Below are 19,875 nucleotides of genomic sequence, written 5' to 3'. Positions count from 1 at the left end.
CAGCACCGGGATCAGCGGAGCAGCGAGCTCCGGCACTGGGATCAGCGTGACAGGGGGCAGCGCCCAAACCCCCTGATCGCCCTGCGGCTCTGTGTGTGACAGGGGGTGGGGCCACAACCTCCCTATCCACCCTGCTCTGTTCGTGACAGGGGAAGGCGCCCCAACCCCCTGATCAGCCCTGCTCTGTGTGTGACAGGGTGCGGCGCACCAACCCCCTGATCGGCCCTGCTCTGTGTGTGACAGGGTAGAGCCATAACCTCTCCATCGGCCCTGCCCTGAGTGTGATAGTGGCGGCGCCCCAACCCCCTGATCGGCCCTGCTCTATGGGTGATAGAGGGTGGCGCCCCAACCCCCCTCCACGGGCCTTGCTCTGTGTGTGATGGGGGAGAGTCATAACCTCCCCATTGGCCCTGCTCTGTGTGTGACAGGGGACGGTGCCCCAACTCCCTTATCGGTCCTGCTCTGTGAGTGACAGGAGGGAGCTCCCCAACCCCCTGATCGACCCTGCTCTGTGCGTGACAGGGTACAGAGCCCCAACCCCCCTGATGGGCCCTGCTCTGTGAGTGACAGGGGGCAGCGCCCCAACCCCCTGATCGGCCCTGCTCTGTGCGTGACAGGGGGTGGCACCGCAACCTCCCCATCGACCCTGCCTTGAGTGTGACGGGGCAGTGCCCCAACCCCCCAATCGGCCCTACCCTGAGCGTGACTGAGGTTGGCATCGCAACCTCCTGATCCGCCCTGCTCTGTGCATGACAGGGGGCAGCGCCCCAACTCCCCAATTGGCCCTGCTCTGAGCCTGACCAGGGGCTGAACCTAGGGATTGGGTGTGCCCTCTGCCACCCGCGAGCAGGCCTAAGCCAGCAGGTCGTTATCTCCCGAGGGGTCCCAGACTGCGAGAGGGCACAGGCTGGGCTGAGGGACCCCCCTCCCTCCCCCCCCCCCCAGTGCACAAATTTTTGTGCACCGGGCCTCTAGTAGCTTCATAATAAGTATTGAGGTTTGGTACTTCAAAGCCTTCATTTATTATTCAGCTTCAGTACTCTGGGTCATTTTAGGATCAGCTTATGAAATTCCATTGGGCTTTTACTGGAATTTCTTTGAATTTACTTGGGAACAAATATTATTCATAAATTCCATTTGAGACCTACTTTTATATCTTTAAGTAAAATTTACAATTTTCTCTGTGTAGTTCTTGCATATATTTTGTTTTCAAGGTTAATTTCTAGGTATGATAGCTTGTGCTGATATTTAGGGAAGTGCTGTTGATTTGGGTATACTGATCTTGTATACAGAAAAATTGAATTCTCTTCTAAGGGCCTTTTGGATTTTTTTGTATAGACAATAATAATGAGTTGCTGTTTTCTTCCCAATCCTTTTGATTTTTCCCCCTTGTTATTCAGTCTAAAGCAGCGGTTCTCAACCTTTCTAATGCCGCGACCCTTTAATACAGTTCCTCATGTTGTGGTGACCCCCAATTTCATTGTTAAAAATTGAACATAGTGATTAATCACAAAAACAATATGTAATTATATATGTGTTTTCCGATGGTCTTAGGCGACCCCTGTGAAAGGGTTGTTCGACCCCCAAAGGAGTCACGACCCACAGGTTGAGAACCGCTGAAGCCTCCCATAAAGTGTTGAATAAGAGTGGTGATTGCAGGTAGTAGTGGTTGCCATTTCTGACTGTAAAAAGAATGCTCCCAATAATATTTCATCATGAAGTGTGATATTTTTCTCTCTACATTTTTGGTAGATTGCTTTTGAATTAAGAAATTTAATTTTTATTCCTATTTTGCTAATAATGATTTTTCTTTTAAATCGATGGATATTAAATTTTACCAACATCTTCTGCATATTTTGAGGTGATAACTTTATTTTTTTATTTGTAATTTTAATCTACTTAATTAAATATGTAAAAACTCTAAATAAAATAATATAGCATACAAATCCAATTTATTATAAAAACAGTACATTGTGACAAACCAAATCCAATTTATTATGCAAACAGTACATTATGACTTACGATAAATTGGATTTGGTTTGCTATATTATTTTATTTAGGGTTTTTATATCTTTAATCATACATTAGTTTAGCCAATAATTTTCCTTCCAAACACTCTGTTTGATTTTGATATCAAGGTTACTAGTAAAACTAGCACCACAAAGTAAGTCAAGGAATATGCGTATTTTTCCATCCCATTCTTTCCTACTCTTAAATAGAGGTAGTAAAATATAGTGGTTAAGAATGTGGGCTCTGACCCTGGCTGGGTAGCTGTTGGTTAGAGCATCATCCTGACACTCCAAGGTTGTGGGTTTATAAGTAATAAGTGAAACAACAAATCAATGTCTCTCTCTCTCTGTCTCTCTCTCTCTGTCTCTCTCTCTCTCTCTCTCTCTCTCTCTCTTCTGTCAAATCAATAAATATTAAAAGAATGTGGGCCCTGGAACAAGATTGCATAGATTTGAATCCTTACACCACCATTAATATGTATCACACCCCCTCACCTTATAGGTTAATGTTGTCCAGTATTTTGTTTTGAATAAAACATCCATTATTTTTTATTTGTGTAGCCTTGTAGGAAGCACTCTCTCTGAGTCTCTATAAAATGTAACCCACCTTGTGTAATTATTTTGTCATTTAAGTAATAATAATACCTGTAAAACACTTAGAACAGATCCTGACCCATAATAATACCCAATAAATGTTTTGAATTTTTATTCCATACTCTGATAGTATAAAATACCGATTATTTGTTCTTTAAGGATTTTTGGCAGGAGGAAAGGGGGCAGATTTTTTTTTCAAACTATTGATTTAGATTCTTATAATGGGTAAAAGCCTAATTTTAAGTTATGTGATTCTAAAATATTGTTTGTTTTACCCGAGTTTTAAAATTCGTTGGCTTAAAGTTGTTCATAGTATTTTACATGATTTAAAAATTTTCACTTATGTTTAAAAATCCTTTCATTTTCCTATCCTTGATTAATCTGGCATAATTTGACTATTTTATTTCACTTACTCTTTCATTCCTCAAAGAACTGGTTTTTTGTTGATATTCTCCATTTATTTCTGCTCTTTTATTTTCTTTATTGGAATTTATTTTTTTTGTTTGTTTTATTATTTAGACACCTAGCTTATGAATTTTTAGTTCTCCTTTTTCCCTTAATGTATCATTTTGTGGCTACGAATTTTTCTCTAAGAACCACTTTAACTGTTGCCTTCTTCTGTCTGTAGTTTTTTACTGAGCTATTTTAAAGAGATTTTTTTTAAATATATGCTTTCACTGAGGAATGTAACTCATCTAGACCCCAGCTTTTATCCAGAACACTCACAATTCCTATTCCTTACTGCATGTGGGCTCAAGATGTTTTTTATATCCCCAAATTATAACCCAAACCCCTGAATTATTGTGACTGGGAACCTTCACAGTAGTTCCACCGTCACTCACAGATCTAGTAGTTCTTTCTTTTATCTTCTCTGTTTTGGCATCTGATAATTTTTTTCTTCCTTGCAAGTTTGCATTTAGAACTATTGTTGTATTTTATTCATCATATTGAAGTGTTTGAGGGTATTTAAAGTGCATTGTTGAGAGTTGGGAAATGCTGGTCAGGTAATCTTTGACTGCCATATTGCTAGAACCAGAGGTCCATATATGGCTTATTATTTCTGGTTGTTGGTGACAGGGGGAATCCCTAATTACAAAACAAAATTTATCTTCCCTGGCATAAGGAAAAACAGTTTGCAGTAGAGGGTCATATTAAATCGCTGTGCTTCTCTTATCTAATTATTGATAATAGAATGAAAATTATCTCAGTAATAAATTTCTATATAATGAACTTGGATGTTTTATTTATTTTTTTTTTTTTAAATATTTTTTATTGATTTTTTACAGAGAGGAAGGGAGAGGGATAGAGAGTTAGAAACATCGATGAGAGAGAAACATCGACCAGCTGCCTCCTGCACACCTCCTACTGGGGATGTGCCCGCAACCAAGGTACATGCCCTTGACCGGAATTGAACCTGGGACCTTTCAGTCCGCAGGTCGACGCTCTATCCACTGAGCCAAACCGGTTTGGCTTGGATGTTTTATTTAACTGCTCTTATAAATCACAGGTGGGGTGGATATCTGCCTTCACTGGAAATTAATAATAGCCTGAACATGTTGTAAAACATTCACATTATGTAAAGGAATGCTTGTTGAAAGGTCAAAGTGCCTGCTTTTTAATACTGTGATTTTATAGTGTTATAAATATCTATAGCCCCATCCAGTCCTCTTCAGGCAACAAGGAAGAAAGACCCTCAACTCCAAGCGTATATAACTCTAATACAGGGATTCATATATTTTTTTCCGGCAAAAGACATGGCAACATAATTAAGAAAAAAAATTTGGAAAATATTGTATATTTGTGAGCAATACTTTTTTTTTTAAATCCTCAAGTGAAGATATTTTTTCCATTGATTATTAGAGAGAGTGGAAATGATGGGGGGAGAGGAAGAGGAAGAGAGAGGAACATTGATGTGAGAAAGACACATCAATTGGTTGCTCCCGCACATGCCTTGACAGGGCCAGGGATCAAGTCTGCAACTGAGGTATGTGTCCCTGACCGGAATTGAACCCGAGACCCTTCAGTTTACAGGCCGATGCTCTATCCATTGAGCCAAACCAGCTAGGGTTCTTTTTTTTTAATTGACTTTTTTTTTTTTTGAGAGAGAGAGAGGTAGGCGGGGAGAGAGAGAAATATCAATGTGAGAGAGAAACATCACATGGACCAGTTGCCTCCCACATGCACCCGCAACCAGGGATCAAACCATTGAAAAATCCAACTTATATTTTACTGATAATTTCCTTCTTTTAATGTTGAAATTTATTTTGTAACAAAGTACAAATTCCTTGTAAATATGCTATACAGTGGGGCCTTGACTTACGAGTTTAATTCGTTCCGTGACGGAGCTCGTAACTCAAATTACTCATATGTCAAATCAACAGTGAATGAGTGAGACACGTGATGCTGGGCTGATGTTGTGGTGTTCACTGTGACGTTCGCTGTGCCAACTAGCAGTGGGGTATCTGAAGCTGGCTCGTAACCCGAATTTTAGCTTGCAACTCAAAGCAAAAAATCGGCCGAGAGACGGCTCTTATCTTGAAAAACTCGTTAGTCGGGACACTCGTAAGTCAAGGCCCCACTGTATTGATTTTCTGAATTTAAGGATTTGTTATGTTGGGTAAATTTTAAAATCTTTTTTGTTAGTAATGTCAAATTTAATATTAAAACCTAATTTGTTTATGTTCATTTCTTTTTATTTTTAGACTTGATTTCATTTTTGTTAGATTTTATTTTTTATTTCTTAACTTTCCTGAGGAGCAGTAAAGATGATGGAGGATGGTAATAACGGTTCAGTCACTTATTTCAGTAAGGTAGATTAAATGATTACATCTTAGTAACATCAGTTCTCTTTTGTGAGTATTTATAGCGTGTACAAAGGAGCACTGGGTTTTATGAGCTTTTTAAAAATTTATGTTTGGTTTTCAGGGACCATGGCTAAACCTGCTGGGTCGTTAGCCAGAAGCAGTAGCTTGTGTCGCTCTCGTCGCAGCATCGTGCCATCCTCACCACAGACCCAGCGAGCTCAGCTCCCTGCCCACGCTCCGCACCCGCCACACCCGCGGCACGCCCACCATCCCCAGCACACCCAGCACTCATTGGCCTCCCCTGATCCAGATATCCTCTCAGTGTCAAGTTGCCCTGCTCTTTATAGGAGTGAAGAGGAGGAGGAGGCCATTTACTTCTCTGCTGAGAAGCAATGGTATTGGCAGTGAATAAACTAAGTATATGTTGGGCTGCTGTGTGGGAGGTGGGAGTGGGGTGGGTAGGACTGATGTGTCTTACTAGTTTTCCATTGCTGCATAAGAACTTACCACAAACTTAGTGATGTCAAACAGCACCCAGTTTTTAGCTCTCAGTTCTATATGCCGAAGTTCAAGCTTGGTGTGGCCGGGTTTTCTGCCCAGGATCTGACAAGGGTAAAATCAAGGTATTGACTGAGCTCCGCTCTCATCTGCAGCTTTGGGGCCTCTTCAAAGCTCAGTTGGTTATGGAAGAATTCAGTTCCTTGGGGTTATAGCATTGAGGTCTGGTTCCCGTGCAGGGGCTGCTCTCAGTTCCTAGAAGCTGCCCGATGTTCCTTTCTCCATGTGGCCTCCATCTTCAAAGCCAGCAACAGAGAGTTCTGTCAAATCCTTCCTTTGCTTTGAATCTCTGACTGCCTCTATCTCTGATCTCTAGACCCAAATTTAAAAGGCTCACCTGGATAATAATCTCTCTATGTTAAGGTTGACTGGTTTATGCCCTTAATTACATCTGCAAAATCCCTTCTATATTAGTGCTTGATTGAATAACTAACTGGGAGCCCTGGTCAGTGTGCTCACTGGTTAGAGTGTCGGCCCACACACTGGATTCCCAGGTTCCATTCCTGGTCAAGGGCACATACTTGTGTTGCTGTTTTGATCCCCCAGCCCGAGTTGGGGTGTGTGCGGGAAGCAACCAATCTATGTGTCTTTCTCAAAACGATGTCTCCCGCCCTCCTTCCCTCTCTCTCTAAAAGTCAATGGGAAAAATATTCTTGGGTGAGGATTAACAAAAGCAACAACAACAGAATAACTGACTGGGAGAAGATGTCTGTGTACTAGGGCTGGGAATTTGGGGACCACTATACAGACATAGGAAGATATTTTGAGGTACAGCTTTTAGAAGAAGTCATAGCACTCAGGTAACTCAAGTCTCTAAACATAAACTTATTAACTATTTTATATGTAAAGCATAAAGGCATGAGTTTAAATATACTTGAGCACAAAGAAACATTGAATATGACTGACTGAGTTTTTAAAATATTTGTTGTCACTTAATGATTTACTGTTATGTGCTAGCACTTGATAGTAAACAAGTATCAAATGCCAGAGGTTTAAGAAAGTGTGGGGAACTGAAAGAAGGAATTTGTATTCATAACAATTTCTTTCTATAAAAAAGAGCAGTGGCAGGGTATGCTAGTCCAGCTGAGGGACCCCAGTGCTCCATGAGGCCTGTTGTTATGGAGGATCTCTTTCTAAACCACTGTCCTTCTTGGAAGCCTGTGGTTAGACAGAAAAACGGAGTCAGTTTCTGATTTTGCTACTTAGTAGCCGTATAGCCCCAAAGTCTTACTGTCCTCGTATGAGAAACAAAACCAGATGAAATGGGTTGGATGGTCTCCAGGATCCCGGGTAGCTCTCTGTCATGGGAATCTTTAGTCAATGTCATCATCAGATAATTATTTTCATGCACGATTGTCTCATCTACTAGTGGAAGTAAATTTTACTATTAGCAAGTAATCATTATAGCATATTCCTAAGAAGACAGTCCATGTTTTATGTTCTCCTTACAATTGGAGAATTTGACACAGCTTTGCTTGGTTAGCACTCTATAATTAGCTATTTTGTATAATCTTTGCAATATAACTATAGTCACCAGAAGGATAGATTTACTAAAAAACTCCTTTTGTGTGGCTTATGGATATTAGTAGAAAAACTCCAGGCCTATGCTTTCCAGTAGAATTTTTTGAGTGGATGGAAGTTTTCAGTTTCATTTTAAATAGCAACATCAAAAATTCATAGCTAGCTCAGCAATATGAGAAGAATTTAGAGTCAGAAAACTTTTCCTCCTCTCTATTTTCAGTCTCTTCAGTGTTGTGCCACCAGAACCCTTACAAAATAATAACATTTATTATTTACTGATCTTTTATGTCAGATGCATTATGCACATATGCACTCATTTAAACTTCACCTTGAGTCGTCTTGTTACACATGCATTAAACTTACATGAATTCAACTGTAGGGGGAAAAAGAAATAGAAAAATAATATAAATGGTACACATAATTAAGTTCAACATTTCCAAAGAATGTGCTCTAGAAAAGATGGGAGATTTTAAGGTATACTATACCTACTCTCCAGATCTGAATAGTTAGCAGAATGTGCAACACTTTAGATTATTTGTTTTGGAATTAGAATGTTAGAAATGGAAGTATTGTTAGAGAGTAATCAAATTCTCTTAGCTTTACAGGAAAATTGAAACCTGTTTAAATTAAATGACTTGCCCAAGATTGTACAGCTGACTAATGGCAGGACCAGGACAGTGTTCCTAACTTGGATCAGTGCTCTTTTCACACATGACTTAGTCCAGGGGTGGGGAACATCCGGCCCGCAGGCCATAAGGCTCAAGAAATCATTTGATCTGATCCTGCCAAGGCATTAGGGGTGTTAATTAAATGTTTGACCAAATTTAGCAAGCTAATTTTTAAGTTGATAATTTCGTATGGCCCACAAATGATGGTATAAATACCCAAATGGCCCTTGGCAGAAAAAAGGTTCTCCACCCCTAATTTAGACCTTTGGGACTAGTTTTTGAAATATTTTTAACCTACCTTAGAAGTTCACACAGAGTAGCCAAACCATGTAGCAAAATAGAAAGTAAATTAATAAAATAGTAACTAAAGCAGCTGAGTAGCTTCAAGAACAGTCATATATGCTGTTCAATTAATGGACATCTCCAAAAGAAACCTACCAGAAAAGTCCCCACCAAAGATAGATTTTTGAGTCATTTTTTCCTGACTGCCTTGCCTCTGTTAGCACTGCCCATTATCAGATTGTAAAAGCATTGGAAAATTATGCAGTACATGGAACTGCATTATCTGGAAGCATTTTTAAGTATTTTTTTGCCCATGGGATCTTGTACCTTCTGAGAGCTTGTAGTGCATTAAACACAATCTTCACACACATGTGTGAGTAAAGTATATAGAAATGACTAAAAACATTCAGAAAGCTAATGTATCTAAAATATGGCATTAACATAGATATGTTCATATGCATATCAAAGTAATAAAATGCACATCAGCATAAATAATTATAGTAATCATAGGTCATCCAAGGTGAGAGCTCATTCAGTTCCATTCATTCTATAAATATGAGTTTAGTCTGCTGTGTGCCATGCCCTTGCTAATAACTTGAGCTGCCTAGACAAGTGAGACAAGGTCCTATCCTAGTTCTAACTGGTAGATGATGAAAATATGTGTTCTTGCATTTCTATTCTGTCTTTGGCTCTCTTCCTTCTCCCACCTCATTTCTTTTGCCTGCTATGTTTACCTTGACTGTACTTTGAGATTTCTTAATCATTTTTCATAGTGAAAAATATGTCAGGCATGGTATGTACAAAAACTAGAATAAGACATGATCCCTATTCTTCAGGATCCTCCCTCCCTCCCATCCATCTATTACATGCTTATTGAATAGCCACTGTAATCTTGCCACTATTCCAGTGCAGAGAATACAGAAGTTAATAAGACTTCTTGTCCTCATTAAGTTTCCTTTCTCCTGGGGAAACTGACTATGAATGTGTTAATGTAAAATATCATTTTAGGTAGTGATAAGTTCTGGGATGCTAAACAGAGACCGGTAGAAGGAAAAAGAATGCTGTTTTAGATAGAGTGGCTAGGGTGGTATCACAACCTGAATGACATGGAGAAGGGGAAGCCATGTAGAGTTGGAGGGGAAGAGAATGGGAGGCAGAGGAACCAGCTAGTGCTAATGCCCTTTGGGAACCACAAGATTGGCCTATGGGAAGGCCAAGGAGAGACTGTGGTGGAATGAGGCAGAATGGGAGAGTGTGCAGCCTCAGAGACTACCGTGGGCATGCTCAGACAGGCCTTTGTGACTTGGACAAGGACTTTGGGTTTTAGCCTGAGTATGAGAGGAAGCATTGGACAATCCTGAGCACAGGAATGATGGGTCTGGTTGAGTCTTTAAAAAAAACACCTAAAAGGCTGTGTGTAGAAGTAACTCAGAGTGAGGAACAGAACGGAAGCAGGGAGAGCAGTTAGGAAGCTATTGCAGTGATTGAGGTGACTCCACGGTGGTTCAGGAAGAGGGATGGCAGCAGTGGGGAGTAAGAGGTGGGATTCCAGGTATAATTTGAAGGAATGGCTGATAGCACTTACTATATGTTGGCTTTAGGGTTGTGAACTTTATTTTTCCATTCCTCTTTATTTCTTGTTTCCACTGTAGAGAAGTGCGGGGGCGGGGGGGGAGGAATCACATTGGAGTAAACCTTTGAGATTTTACTGAATGTGCACTTCTAAATAGGATTACATCATTGGCTTCCACCTCCCATTCATTTGCCCACCCTAATGTACTTCAGTTTCCTTTTTATTTTTTAAACTTGGAAGAATTTATGTATTTCTTAGTATATTTCTTTTTTCCTTCTTCAGGAAGCTATATTTCATCAACTTAATGACTAAAAATTAAGTAAAGGAAGAAGCAGTGACTAAGATTAATCTTTTCAAATATATCGTGTCAACTATATGATTTAGGAAGAAAAATACTCATTGAAATAGCACATAAGTAGTTGAAATGATAAGAAAAGTCTGTAAACTTTAAACATTTTCATTTCTCTTAACAAAGAAGGTATAACGTTTTTCTTAGATTAGTAGATTGCATTATTATAGTTTATGTTAATAATTAAACATTAAGTTTAAGTTATATTATTTAAATTAGTAATTTTCAAATTTTGTTGAACTGTGTATAATTTTTAGCATTTCCCCCATTTACATTTTTAAAAAATATATTTTTATTGATTTCAGAGAGAAAGGGAGAGGGAGAGAGAGATTGAAATATCAGTGATGAGAATCATTGACTGGCTGCCTCCTGCACACCCCCTACTGGGGATTGAGCCCACAACCAAGGCATGTGCCCTTGACCGGAATCGAACCCAGGACCCTTCAGTCTCCAGGCCGATGCTCTATCCACTGAGCCAAACGGCTGGGGCTCCCCCATTTACATTTTGATAGCTGAAATGACAGGAGTTGTTATAGTTAGAATGTCTGCTGGGACTCAGTATTGATTTAAAATTTTACCTTTACCTCTGTCTTATCCAGGGAAGTACCAGACACAGCTTCAGAATGTGACTCCTTAAATTCTTCCATTGGAAGGAAGCAGTCTCCTCCTTTAAGCCTTGAGATATACCAAACATTGTCTCCTCGAAAGATATCAAAAGATGAGCTCTCTCTAGAGGATTCGTCCAGAGGAGACTCGCCCATAACTGCAGATCTCTCCCGGGGTTCTCCTGATTGTGTAGGGCTGACAGAAACAAAGAGCATGATCTTCAGTCCTGCAAGCAAAGTGTACAACGGCATCTTGGAGAAATCCTGTAGCATGAACCAGCTTTCTAGTGGCATCCCGGTACCTAAAGCTCGCCACACATCCTGTTCCTCAGGTGGCAATAACAGTAAACCAGTGCAGGAAGCCCCGAATGTTGCCAGGATAAGCAGCATCCCACATGACCTCTGTCATAATGGAGAGAAGAGCAAAAAGCCATCAAAACTCAAAAACCTTTTTAAGAAGAAATCCAAGTGAACTGGCTGACTTGATGGAATTCCATTCAAGTGGCATCTTTAAACTTTTATCTCCCCCCTCGCCCCCCACCCCCCCTCTTTTTTTGTTTGTTTTAATTTTAGGAATGTAACTCCATTGGGGCTTTCCAGACTGGATGCCATAGTGGAATGTCCTTAAGGGCAACTGTCTACTGTCTACTTATTTAAATGACTATATAATCAATTCATCAAGCCAGTTATTTCTGAAAAATTATTAAGAGATGAGACAGTTTACAGTCATTTCTGCCTATTTATTTCTGCTTTGTTAGTGATGTATATACAACATTTATTGTAAGCCACTATGGACTTACGAGCTTTAATGGACTGGTAAGCCAGCATGGGCTTGCAAAAATTTCTTGTTTACCAGAGCATCTTCTTATCTTTCCACAGAGCTATTTACATCCTGGACTAAATAACTTACAAGAATTAAAACTAATTGCACTACTGTTTTCCAGACTGGAAAAAAAAAATCTCTGCAAGTGAAACTGTATAAAGTTTATAAAATGACTGTGGATAGGGGACTGTTTTCACTTTTAGATCAAATGGGTTTTTAAGTAGAACGTAGGGTTTCTAATTGACTTGATTTCTGGAAATGAAAACCCATGCTTTTATTATGGGAAGCTTCTTTAAATGCATTTAATATTATAAAGTTTTGAGTCCTGCTGTAAAGATCATGTTGTTTTGTTTTTCCCAGGGCTTTCACTGTGATTTACTGCATTGCAGGCTGTATGATAAAATATACATAATTTAAAGAGAGAAGGCTCTTTATTCCTTATGCAAGCGGAAGAGTTCAAACTTGATCAGAGGACTTAAAACATTCACAAACTTAAACTGAGGTGGGGGGATGTGGGGATTCAGACATTTGTTTACAGACTTTGAATAACCGCAAAGGATTTATGGTTTGTGAGAAATTTGTACTGTGGAAAAGATAATAAATCGGAGACATTATTGTGTGGGACTGCTGGTTTTTGTTAACACTCCACTAAAAACACTACATGTTTCCTGGAGAGCTATGTAAGCTATCTTGTTGCTAATGCAAAATAAGAAATAGCGATGTTTTGGAAGTAAGTTGTCAACAAACTTCTTTCTATTTTATATTGTTTGTCATATTTTTATGTAGTTTGAAATGTTTAAATGTTCTGATATCACGATTAACAAATACAAATCTATGGTGCATTTAGATTGTGTTGTATTAATTTGTAAAGCTTGGGGTTCATTAAACTGATAGGTAACTTTAAGGGTAGTTTTTACTGTGAAGATTGTCACATAGAGCAACAGAGTACATTAACATCTGGGGAGTTTCTGCTTAAAACACTTCTTTTAAAAGTTCAATCATAAGCGATCTGGGTAATACAATGTGGATAGATATTTGGGTGAACAACTGACACATATTAGCTAGAATGGTTTTTCAACATTATGACTGAAATACAGTGTCCAACCCAGTCCTTTTTAGATGAAAATGCTGATTGATAAACAAGTTTGAGATTTGCTCCAAAGAAATAATTTATTAAGAATATTAACAGTTTCCTGAGGTCTCCTGTAAAGTGTGATTGTTTATTCTTTTTCGTACTGTTGTTAAAAACTGTCGAGTTCTTGATTGATATTTATATTGTTAATAGTACTGTAAGGGCAAAAATTGATTGAAACAAAGATAGTGTTTTGGACTGATTATGAGGTAAGATCATCTGAAAGGTCAAGAGTTGAGGAACATAGGCTGTTAATGAAGGGAAAAGTTGTGCACAAAGAATTAAAAAGCATTCTGGGAGTTTCTTCAGAGTGAAGGGAATACCTTATCTTTTTCTCCTTCTTATAGCCAGACAGGAGTGCTTCCCTTTGAAAACTGCAGAAGGGATGAGATACCTGTATAGTTTGCTGGAGAGAAAAGGTAAGAGCTGCTGGAGATGGAATGAAGCCGGGAGGAGGAATGGCTCTAAGCGCTCCCAGCAAGGCCTGCTGCTGCTTGTTTAAGGTTAGAAGGGAATTCTGGACCAGAACCCCCTGGACACTAAGACGTGTGGTGGAGTGTGGGAGAGGCTGGCCTAAGTACAGTGTGTAGCATCCTCCATCAGGGAATGCATTGTTTGTGCTTAATCTCACACACATTCATAAACAAGTTTAACTGAGGGATACTTACGGTTTTGTGTTTCTTGTAATATTGACTTTGCATTAGTACAAAGCTCCCTATTTGTAAATTCAATAGAAAATAATTGTTTTGGAAAGCCACAAAAAGTTTTGTATTACACCATTTACACAGGAAGAATTAGGCATTAATATAAAATTTTTTAAATGATCCATTTGGTGCCTTATTTTAACCTTACAAAAATTTTGTGTTTTCCTGATTTTTAAAGCAATATCTTCCTTACTATAAGAAACAATTCATGATAGAAAAGTATAAAAAGAGCCCTGGTTGGTGTGGCTCGGTTGGGTGCTGTCCCATGCACCAAAAGGTTACTGGCTCGATTCCAGGTCAGGGCACATGCCCTGGTTTAGGGCTTGATCCCCAGGTAGGGGGCGTGTAGGAGGCAGCCAATCAATGTTTCTCTATCCCCCCTCTCTCTAAATATCAATTTTAAAAGTATGAAGAAGACAAAAAAACAGCAAACAGATCAAATTTTGCCCAAATAATTGCTTTTACTATTTTGGTTTTCTGCTAGTTCACTTTCTATATATTCATACTATATATATTTAATGTCATATCATGCTTTTTCATTTAATATAAGCATTTCTCCAATATCATTAATAATTTTTAATGAACACTTTGATTATTATAATATGCCATTGTATGGATTCACCATAATCTCATCATTTTTTATTAATCAGGCTATTTTCAAATTTTTGGTCTGTGGACTAATAGTATTAAACCTTTATTGAGCACTCCATGTGCCAGGCACTGTTCTGAACTCATTAGTATACATTCTCATTTAATCTTTGCACCAGCCTTGTAAGGCAGGTACATTTTTTTCCTTTGATTTTTAAAATCACCATTTTACTAATGAAACTGAGCCCAGAAAATTAATAGCTTACTGAAGGTCACCTATCTAGTAAGTGGTAGAATCACATCGTTAACTTCTATGTCATATCACATACATTCTAATCAACATTTTGAGTCCTTAGAATATGCATATTTAGAAGTGTATAGAAAACCACAGATATTTTAGCTTATGTTTAGAAGTATGTATCTATGTACACACACACACACACACACATAGTCTCACATACATACCGTGAGTATAACTATTGTTAAAGTTCCTTATTCACATAGCCACGTTTATATCTCATCTCATACTTGAATGTATGAGCACCCTTTTGCTTCACACTGTCATTTCTGAATTACCCAGTGGGTAAAACTTTGCTAATTTAATAGGTAAATAATGTCTGGTATGGTTGGAAAGTTTTTCATGTTATACGCTTTTCATTTCAGTGAATTGTTTATTCATGTCTTTTGCCCATTAAGTTCTTGGGGTCCTACTGTTTTTTTAAGTCTTACACAATCTTTCAAATGTAGCTATTCTTGTATTACTTATTTACCAACTAAAACAGAGATTTTAAAAAATCATGTACTTTTTCTTTTTTATCTGGAAATCTCAGCAAAGAAAACCTAGATTTAAGTTTTAATTTTATTGACCTCCTGTTTTTTGTGTCTTGAATGAGAGAGTAGATTTCCCCAAAAAAATTAGAGGTAAGAGACAACATAGAATCTACTTAATTATTAAATAAACATTTAATAGCTTACTATGTGTCAAGCATCATCATAAGCTCTGGAGGTATAGAGACCAATGCGACAGACTAATGCCCTAAGGCAGTGATGGTGAGCATTTTGAAAAACCCTAACTTAACTCTGGTGCCGTGTCACATATAGAAATTTTTTGATATTTGCAACCATAGTAAAACAAAGACTTATATTTTTGATATTTATTTTATATATTTAAATGCCATTTAACAAAGAAAAATCAACCAAAAAAATGAGTTCGCATGTCACCTCTGACACGCGTGTCATAGGTTCGCCATCACTGCCCTAAGGGAACTCGATACCTAATAGGGGAGACAGAGCAAACAAAAATCCTTGTAATGAGGACAGTGATGGAAATGTAAACCAAATGTTGGGGAGATGGGAGCTAATGGGGAGAGGGATTGTGTAGCTCAAACATATTTATTAAGGATAACTTACAGGTGCTGATTTGCTGAGCGTGTGGAGAGATTTGCTATGGCTGAGACATAATCACAGGCAAGTTAGTTTTAGGGTTTCTACTATCTCGTAGTCTAGTTGCAACAAATGAGTTTGCAGTTCCTGAGTTCCAACAAAACCCTTTGTAATAACGGCGAGGGTGCTCATTTTGAGGTAAGGCGAGGGTGCTCATTTTGAGGTAAGTTGTTACCAGAGAGAAACAGTGTTTGAGCAATCCCACAGAAGCCCTGATAGTCCTGATAAAAGACTTCTCTACCCACACCCCCAGCCCTGAAAAAGAACAGTCTCTGTTGAGAGACATGTCCTTTCAGATGGACCCAGGTAGGCCTCATCCTGTCTTGAATCAATAGTTGTCAAGTGGGCTTCAGGACAAGGTTCAGGACTAGCTCCGTCCTGTGTTGGGATGACCTGAAGCTGTCTGCAGGTCTTCCCAGTAGCCCCGAGGGCTTATCTCTGGCAGTGTGTGATGTAGGACATGACGGGGAGGCCTCAGTCCAGATCTTGTCAGGGTGCAGGGATTAAACAATGCCCAGGGTCCTTTCATGAGTTAAGAGTTCTGACGGTCAGGTTCTCCATTATCCTGATGTTTGTTTTTACCGGCTGTGTCGCAGTGTCTTCATCGGCCTCCCCAAATGAGAGAGCAGTGAGCTCAAGGCAGGCAGGCAGTTGACCTCCACCTGGTGAGAGAGTCACAGTAGCTCAGCCATTCAGACCTCCAGCCCCCAGAGCAAGGGCAGCGCCTCTGCTTCCCCTCCCCACTTTCTTCCTGGTTTGCCCTGCAGGTTCCAGTTCCCTGTAGAAGCAGGACTCAAGATATCTTATCTGGGTCAAAAGTGCTCTTCCTCTTGCTTGATTACCACATTTTCATTTCAAAGCAGCCAGGGCAGTGGTGCAGTTCTGTTAAGAATATCTTGTGTTTATTAAGGACCATGTCTTTCATTGGCGCATCAGCTCTAGAATGTCACGTGGGCTAATGTTCCACTTGTGGGAATGCAAACTGCTGAAATGTAGACCTGAGGTTCCTGGGCAGTGGTGTCATTGAAGGGGTTCTGGGGGAGAGGGAAGGATACCCCACTCAGGACCTGGGAAAGGTTTCTAGAATAAGAATGTGGCTTCTATGTTTTCTTTTTGAAATACCAGCCATTTAAGTTGGATTCTTCTCCTTGAGAAAGCTTTCTATTAACACTCAGGATGTGCATCTGTCTCCAAAAAGTACAATCACAAGAACTTTTTAAAAAGGAAGGTTGGGGTGGGGGTGGGGGGAAAGAGGGTGGATAAAATGAAGCCTGGGCGCAGCAGTAACTACTATGCCAGATGTTGCCTTTGACCCATAAAGATCAGAAAACACACCTGAAAATAGGACCGGGCATAGGACCTTGGGAAATGAGGGAAGATAGGCAGGGAAAGGGTGCATTTATTGTCAGATCAGCAAGTCTTGTCCATTCAGTCCCTGGGTATCTGAGCTAATGCCTCTGGCCTCGCCGCCTTCATCTTTCATTGTATTACCTTCAACAAGCAAAGTGAACCCAGACTCACCCTCTTTCATCCTCATTGGTGAGCTTTCTTAGCACATGGTGGATTTTCTCCGATTAAATCTTTCTACACATTTCCAGTCCCTATAGGTAAAATATAAACTTCATAGTGTCTAGCAGAAGACAAATATTCTGGGTCCTGCTTACTTCCCTAGCCTCGTGGCTTATTGTGGACATACCCCAACCATCTACGGCTGAATTTCATGCAGTTTGCTGAACGAGCCAGGCTGCTCCCACCCACCTCCACTGTTCTGGCTGCATCTTTTGCCTGGGATGCCCTCTCTGTTCTTGGGCCACTAACCCAAACCCTTTAACTCAGCTTGGGCATCTCCACGAAGACTTCCATACATGCCCCCAAAGTGGGTGCGATACCATGTCTGTGAATGTCCAGAACTTTGTGTGTCTTACACACCTGTCACTTCATATTACAATGACCTGTTTACTTATTTGCCCAATAAACTGAACTGCTCAGGTGCCTGTCTAGCTGTGAACTCCCAAGGACTGGCACTCCAGGCCTGAATACATTACATGCGTGATGAAGGAATATATGAATAGTACATGATTGCCGCCTTCAAATTTCAGGTTGTTTAGGGCATTCACAAGTTCAATGGTTAGAAAACAGTTCAAGAGGGTGACAAATGCAGTACCAATGAGCATTGTATACTGTCTTTTCATTATCTTGTATGGAGATTCAGGCAAGATAGGGATCAAGATGGCCTGGAGTAATGTGTGTTCTTTGCAGAGCATATTCCCAAAGCTGGACTCTGAGTGATGAGTGCGGTCAGAATGGGCCTAACAAGGGAATGGCTCTATCGAAGTGTGTCTCTATACCGTCACTCCGCCTCTCCAGGCCTGGTGCTCACCCCCTCTCCTGAGCTCAGCATGTAACGGCTGAACTACATATCCGGCGATTAATGTGATTTCTGTATTGTGAGATCTTACTCTTTTGATAATTACATCGCGAGAACCGATAATGTCCTGAGTGGTATACAACAGTAACAAAGATAAACATGGCCTACCTTGTCGAGCAATTCTGCAAATAATTAAATTGCCGTGCCTGTTATTAGTGCCATGAAGAAAGAGTTCACGGGGCTATGTGATTATTTAACTTGAAGGCCAGGAGGGGCCTTCCTGAGGAAGCACATTTGCACGTAACCCTGCATAATCGGCAGGAAACAGACGAAGAGGTTGTTGCCTGGGTTCTGAGTGGCCCAGGCAGGGGTAACAGCGTGTATAGAGAAGGCTGCAGGGGGAAAGACCCGGGTGTGTTCAGGAAAGTGAATGAAGGCTAGGAGGACTGGATTGTAGTCAGAGGGCAAGAGAAGGGGGCACAATTGTGCAGTGCCTGCCAGGCAGTATTTAAGACTTTAGACTCAATCCTGAGATCAATGGGAAAATCATCAAAAGGGTTAAGAATGGGAAAAATGATTCTCATTTATTTTACATCTCTTGCTTCCAGACAGCTTGAGGGGTAAACATGTTGGCTTATCTATCCTTAAATCCCTCCTTAGCCCCCGTCACAAAATTAGATACTCAGTAAATAGCAATTTGCTTTCCAAATGGAGGGAGGCAAATATAAAGCTGAGAATCAGTAGGGTCTTTCAGGGGACAAGTAAGGACCCTAGAGAGAGTGTGGGGAGCGGTGGGAAGTAAAGTTAGCAGGGTGGGTGCCACCTTCAGTTGGAGGCTCTGTGTTCGTCAGCTGGGGCTCAAACACCTGCATGGCTTCAACAACAAAAACTTACCTCCCAGTTTTGGAAGCTGAAAATTGAGGTCAGGTGACAGAATAGTCCGGTGCTGGTGTCTTCTTCCTGCCTTCTGGCTGTGTCTTCACATGGAGCACGTATATGTGCATGTATGGGGGTGTGTGTGCATGTGCAGAGAGAGAGACTTTGTGATCTCATTTAATTACCACCTTGCAGGCCCTCTCTCCAAATGCAATCACATTGTGGGTTAGAACTTCACTTCAACCTGTGGTTTCACACTGTGAGGCCACCAGAGCAGCAGTGGTTCTCACCAGGATGTGAGTCAGTTGCACTAGGACAGTGGTCAGCAAACTGCGGCTCAGCAAACCGTGGCTCACGAGCCACATGCGGCTCTTTGGCCCCTTGAGTGTGGCTCTTCCACAAAATACCGGCTCTTCCACAAAATACCGACTTCTGCACATGGGCCACGAAGTTTCAATCACACTGTACGTGCGTGCCCACACGTGGTATTTTGTGGAAGACTCACACTCAAGGGGCCAAAGAGCTGCATGTGGCTCTCGAGCCGCGGTTTGCCGACCACGGCACTAGGAGAACTTTCTCCAAATTGACATTTAGGCGACCTGACTTAAGAGTTTCTGTTTGTTTACTTCTAGGTTAGGGACTCAGAATCTACATTTTTCAAAAATCTCCCTGGAGGGTGGGTGGGAAGAGATGAACCAAATGAATTTGTATACATATATGCATAACCTGTGGACACAAACAATAGGGTGGTGAGGGTCTGTGGGAGGACTGGGGGCAAGGACAGGAGTCAGTTGGAAGAGGTTAATGGGGGGAAAAAGAAGGACCTATGTAATACTTTCAACAATAAAGATTTTTTTAAAATGCCAAAAAAAAAAAAATCTCCCTAAGATGATCCTGTTTGTATCAGGGAACACTTACTATATCTGCATTTTATTTCATTCATTCATTTATTTATAATCCTCCCAGAGGATATGTTAC

The 19,875-nt window shown here is 40.4% G+C and overlaps 1 protein-coding gene across 3 annotated transcripts in view; it reads left to right on the top strand.

Moving 5' to 3' along the window:
• Window positions 1–12,634, top strand: part of STIM2 (stromal interaction molecule 2) — a 141,123-nt gene extending 128,489 nt beyond the window's left edge. For all 3 annotated transcript variants that reach the window (XM_006093259.2, XM_023757721.1, XM_023757722.1), the window contains 2 exons: window positions 5,529–5,802; window positions 10,958–12,634. In XM_006093259.2, coding sequence (XP_006093321.1) covers window positions 5,529–5,802; window positions 10,958–11,435 — 752 coding nt within the window. In that variant the 3' untranslated portion in view covers window positions 11,436–12,634. The remainder of the gene's footprint in view (window positions 1–5,528; window positions 5,803–10,957) is intronic.
• Window positions 12,635–19,875: the final 7,241 nt, after the last annotated feature.

The sequence above is a fragment of the Myotis lucifugus genome, unplaced genomic scaffold (genome assembly GCF_000147115.1).
Source record: "Myotis lucifugus unplaced genomic scaffold, Myoluc2.0 scaffold_112, whole genome shotgun sequence".
Taxonomy (NCBI): Eukaryota; Metazoa; Chordata; class Mammalia; order Chiroptera; family Vespertilionidae; genus Myotis; species Myotis lucifugus.
Note: the sequence above shows the minus strand (reverse complement) of the source record. Positions and strands in the feature narration are given on the sequence as shown.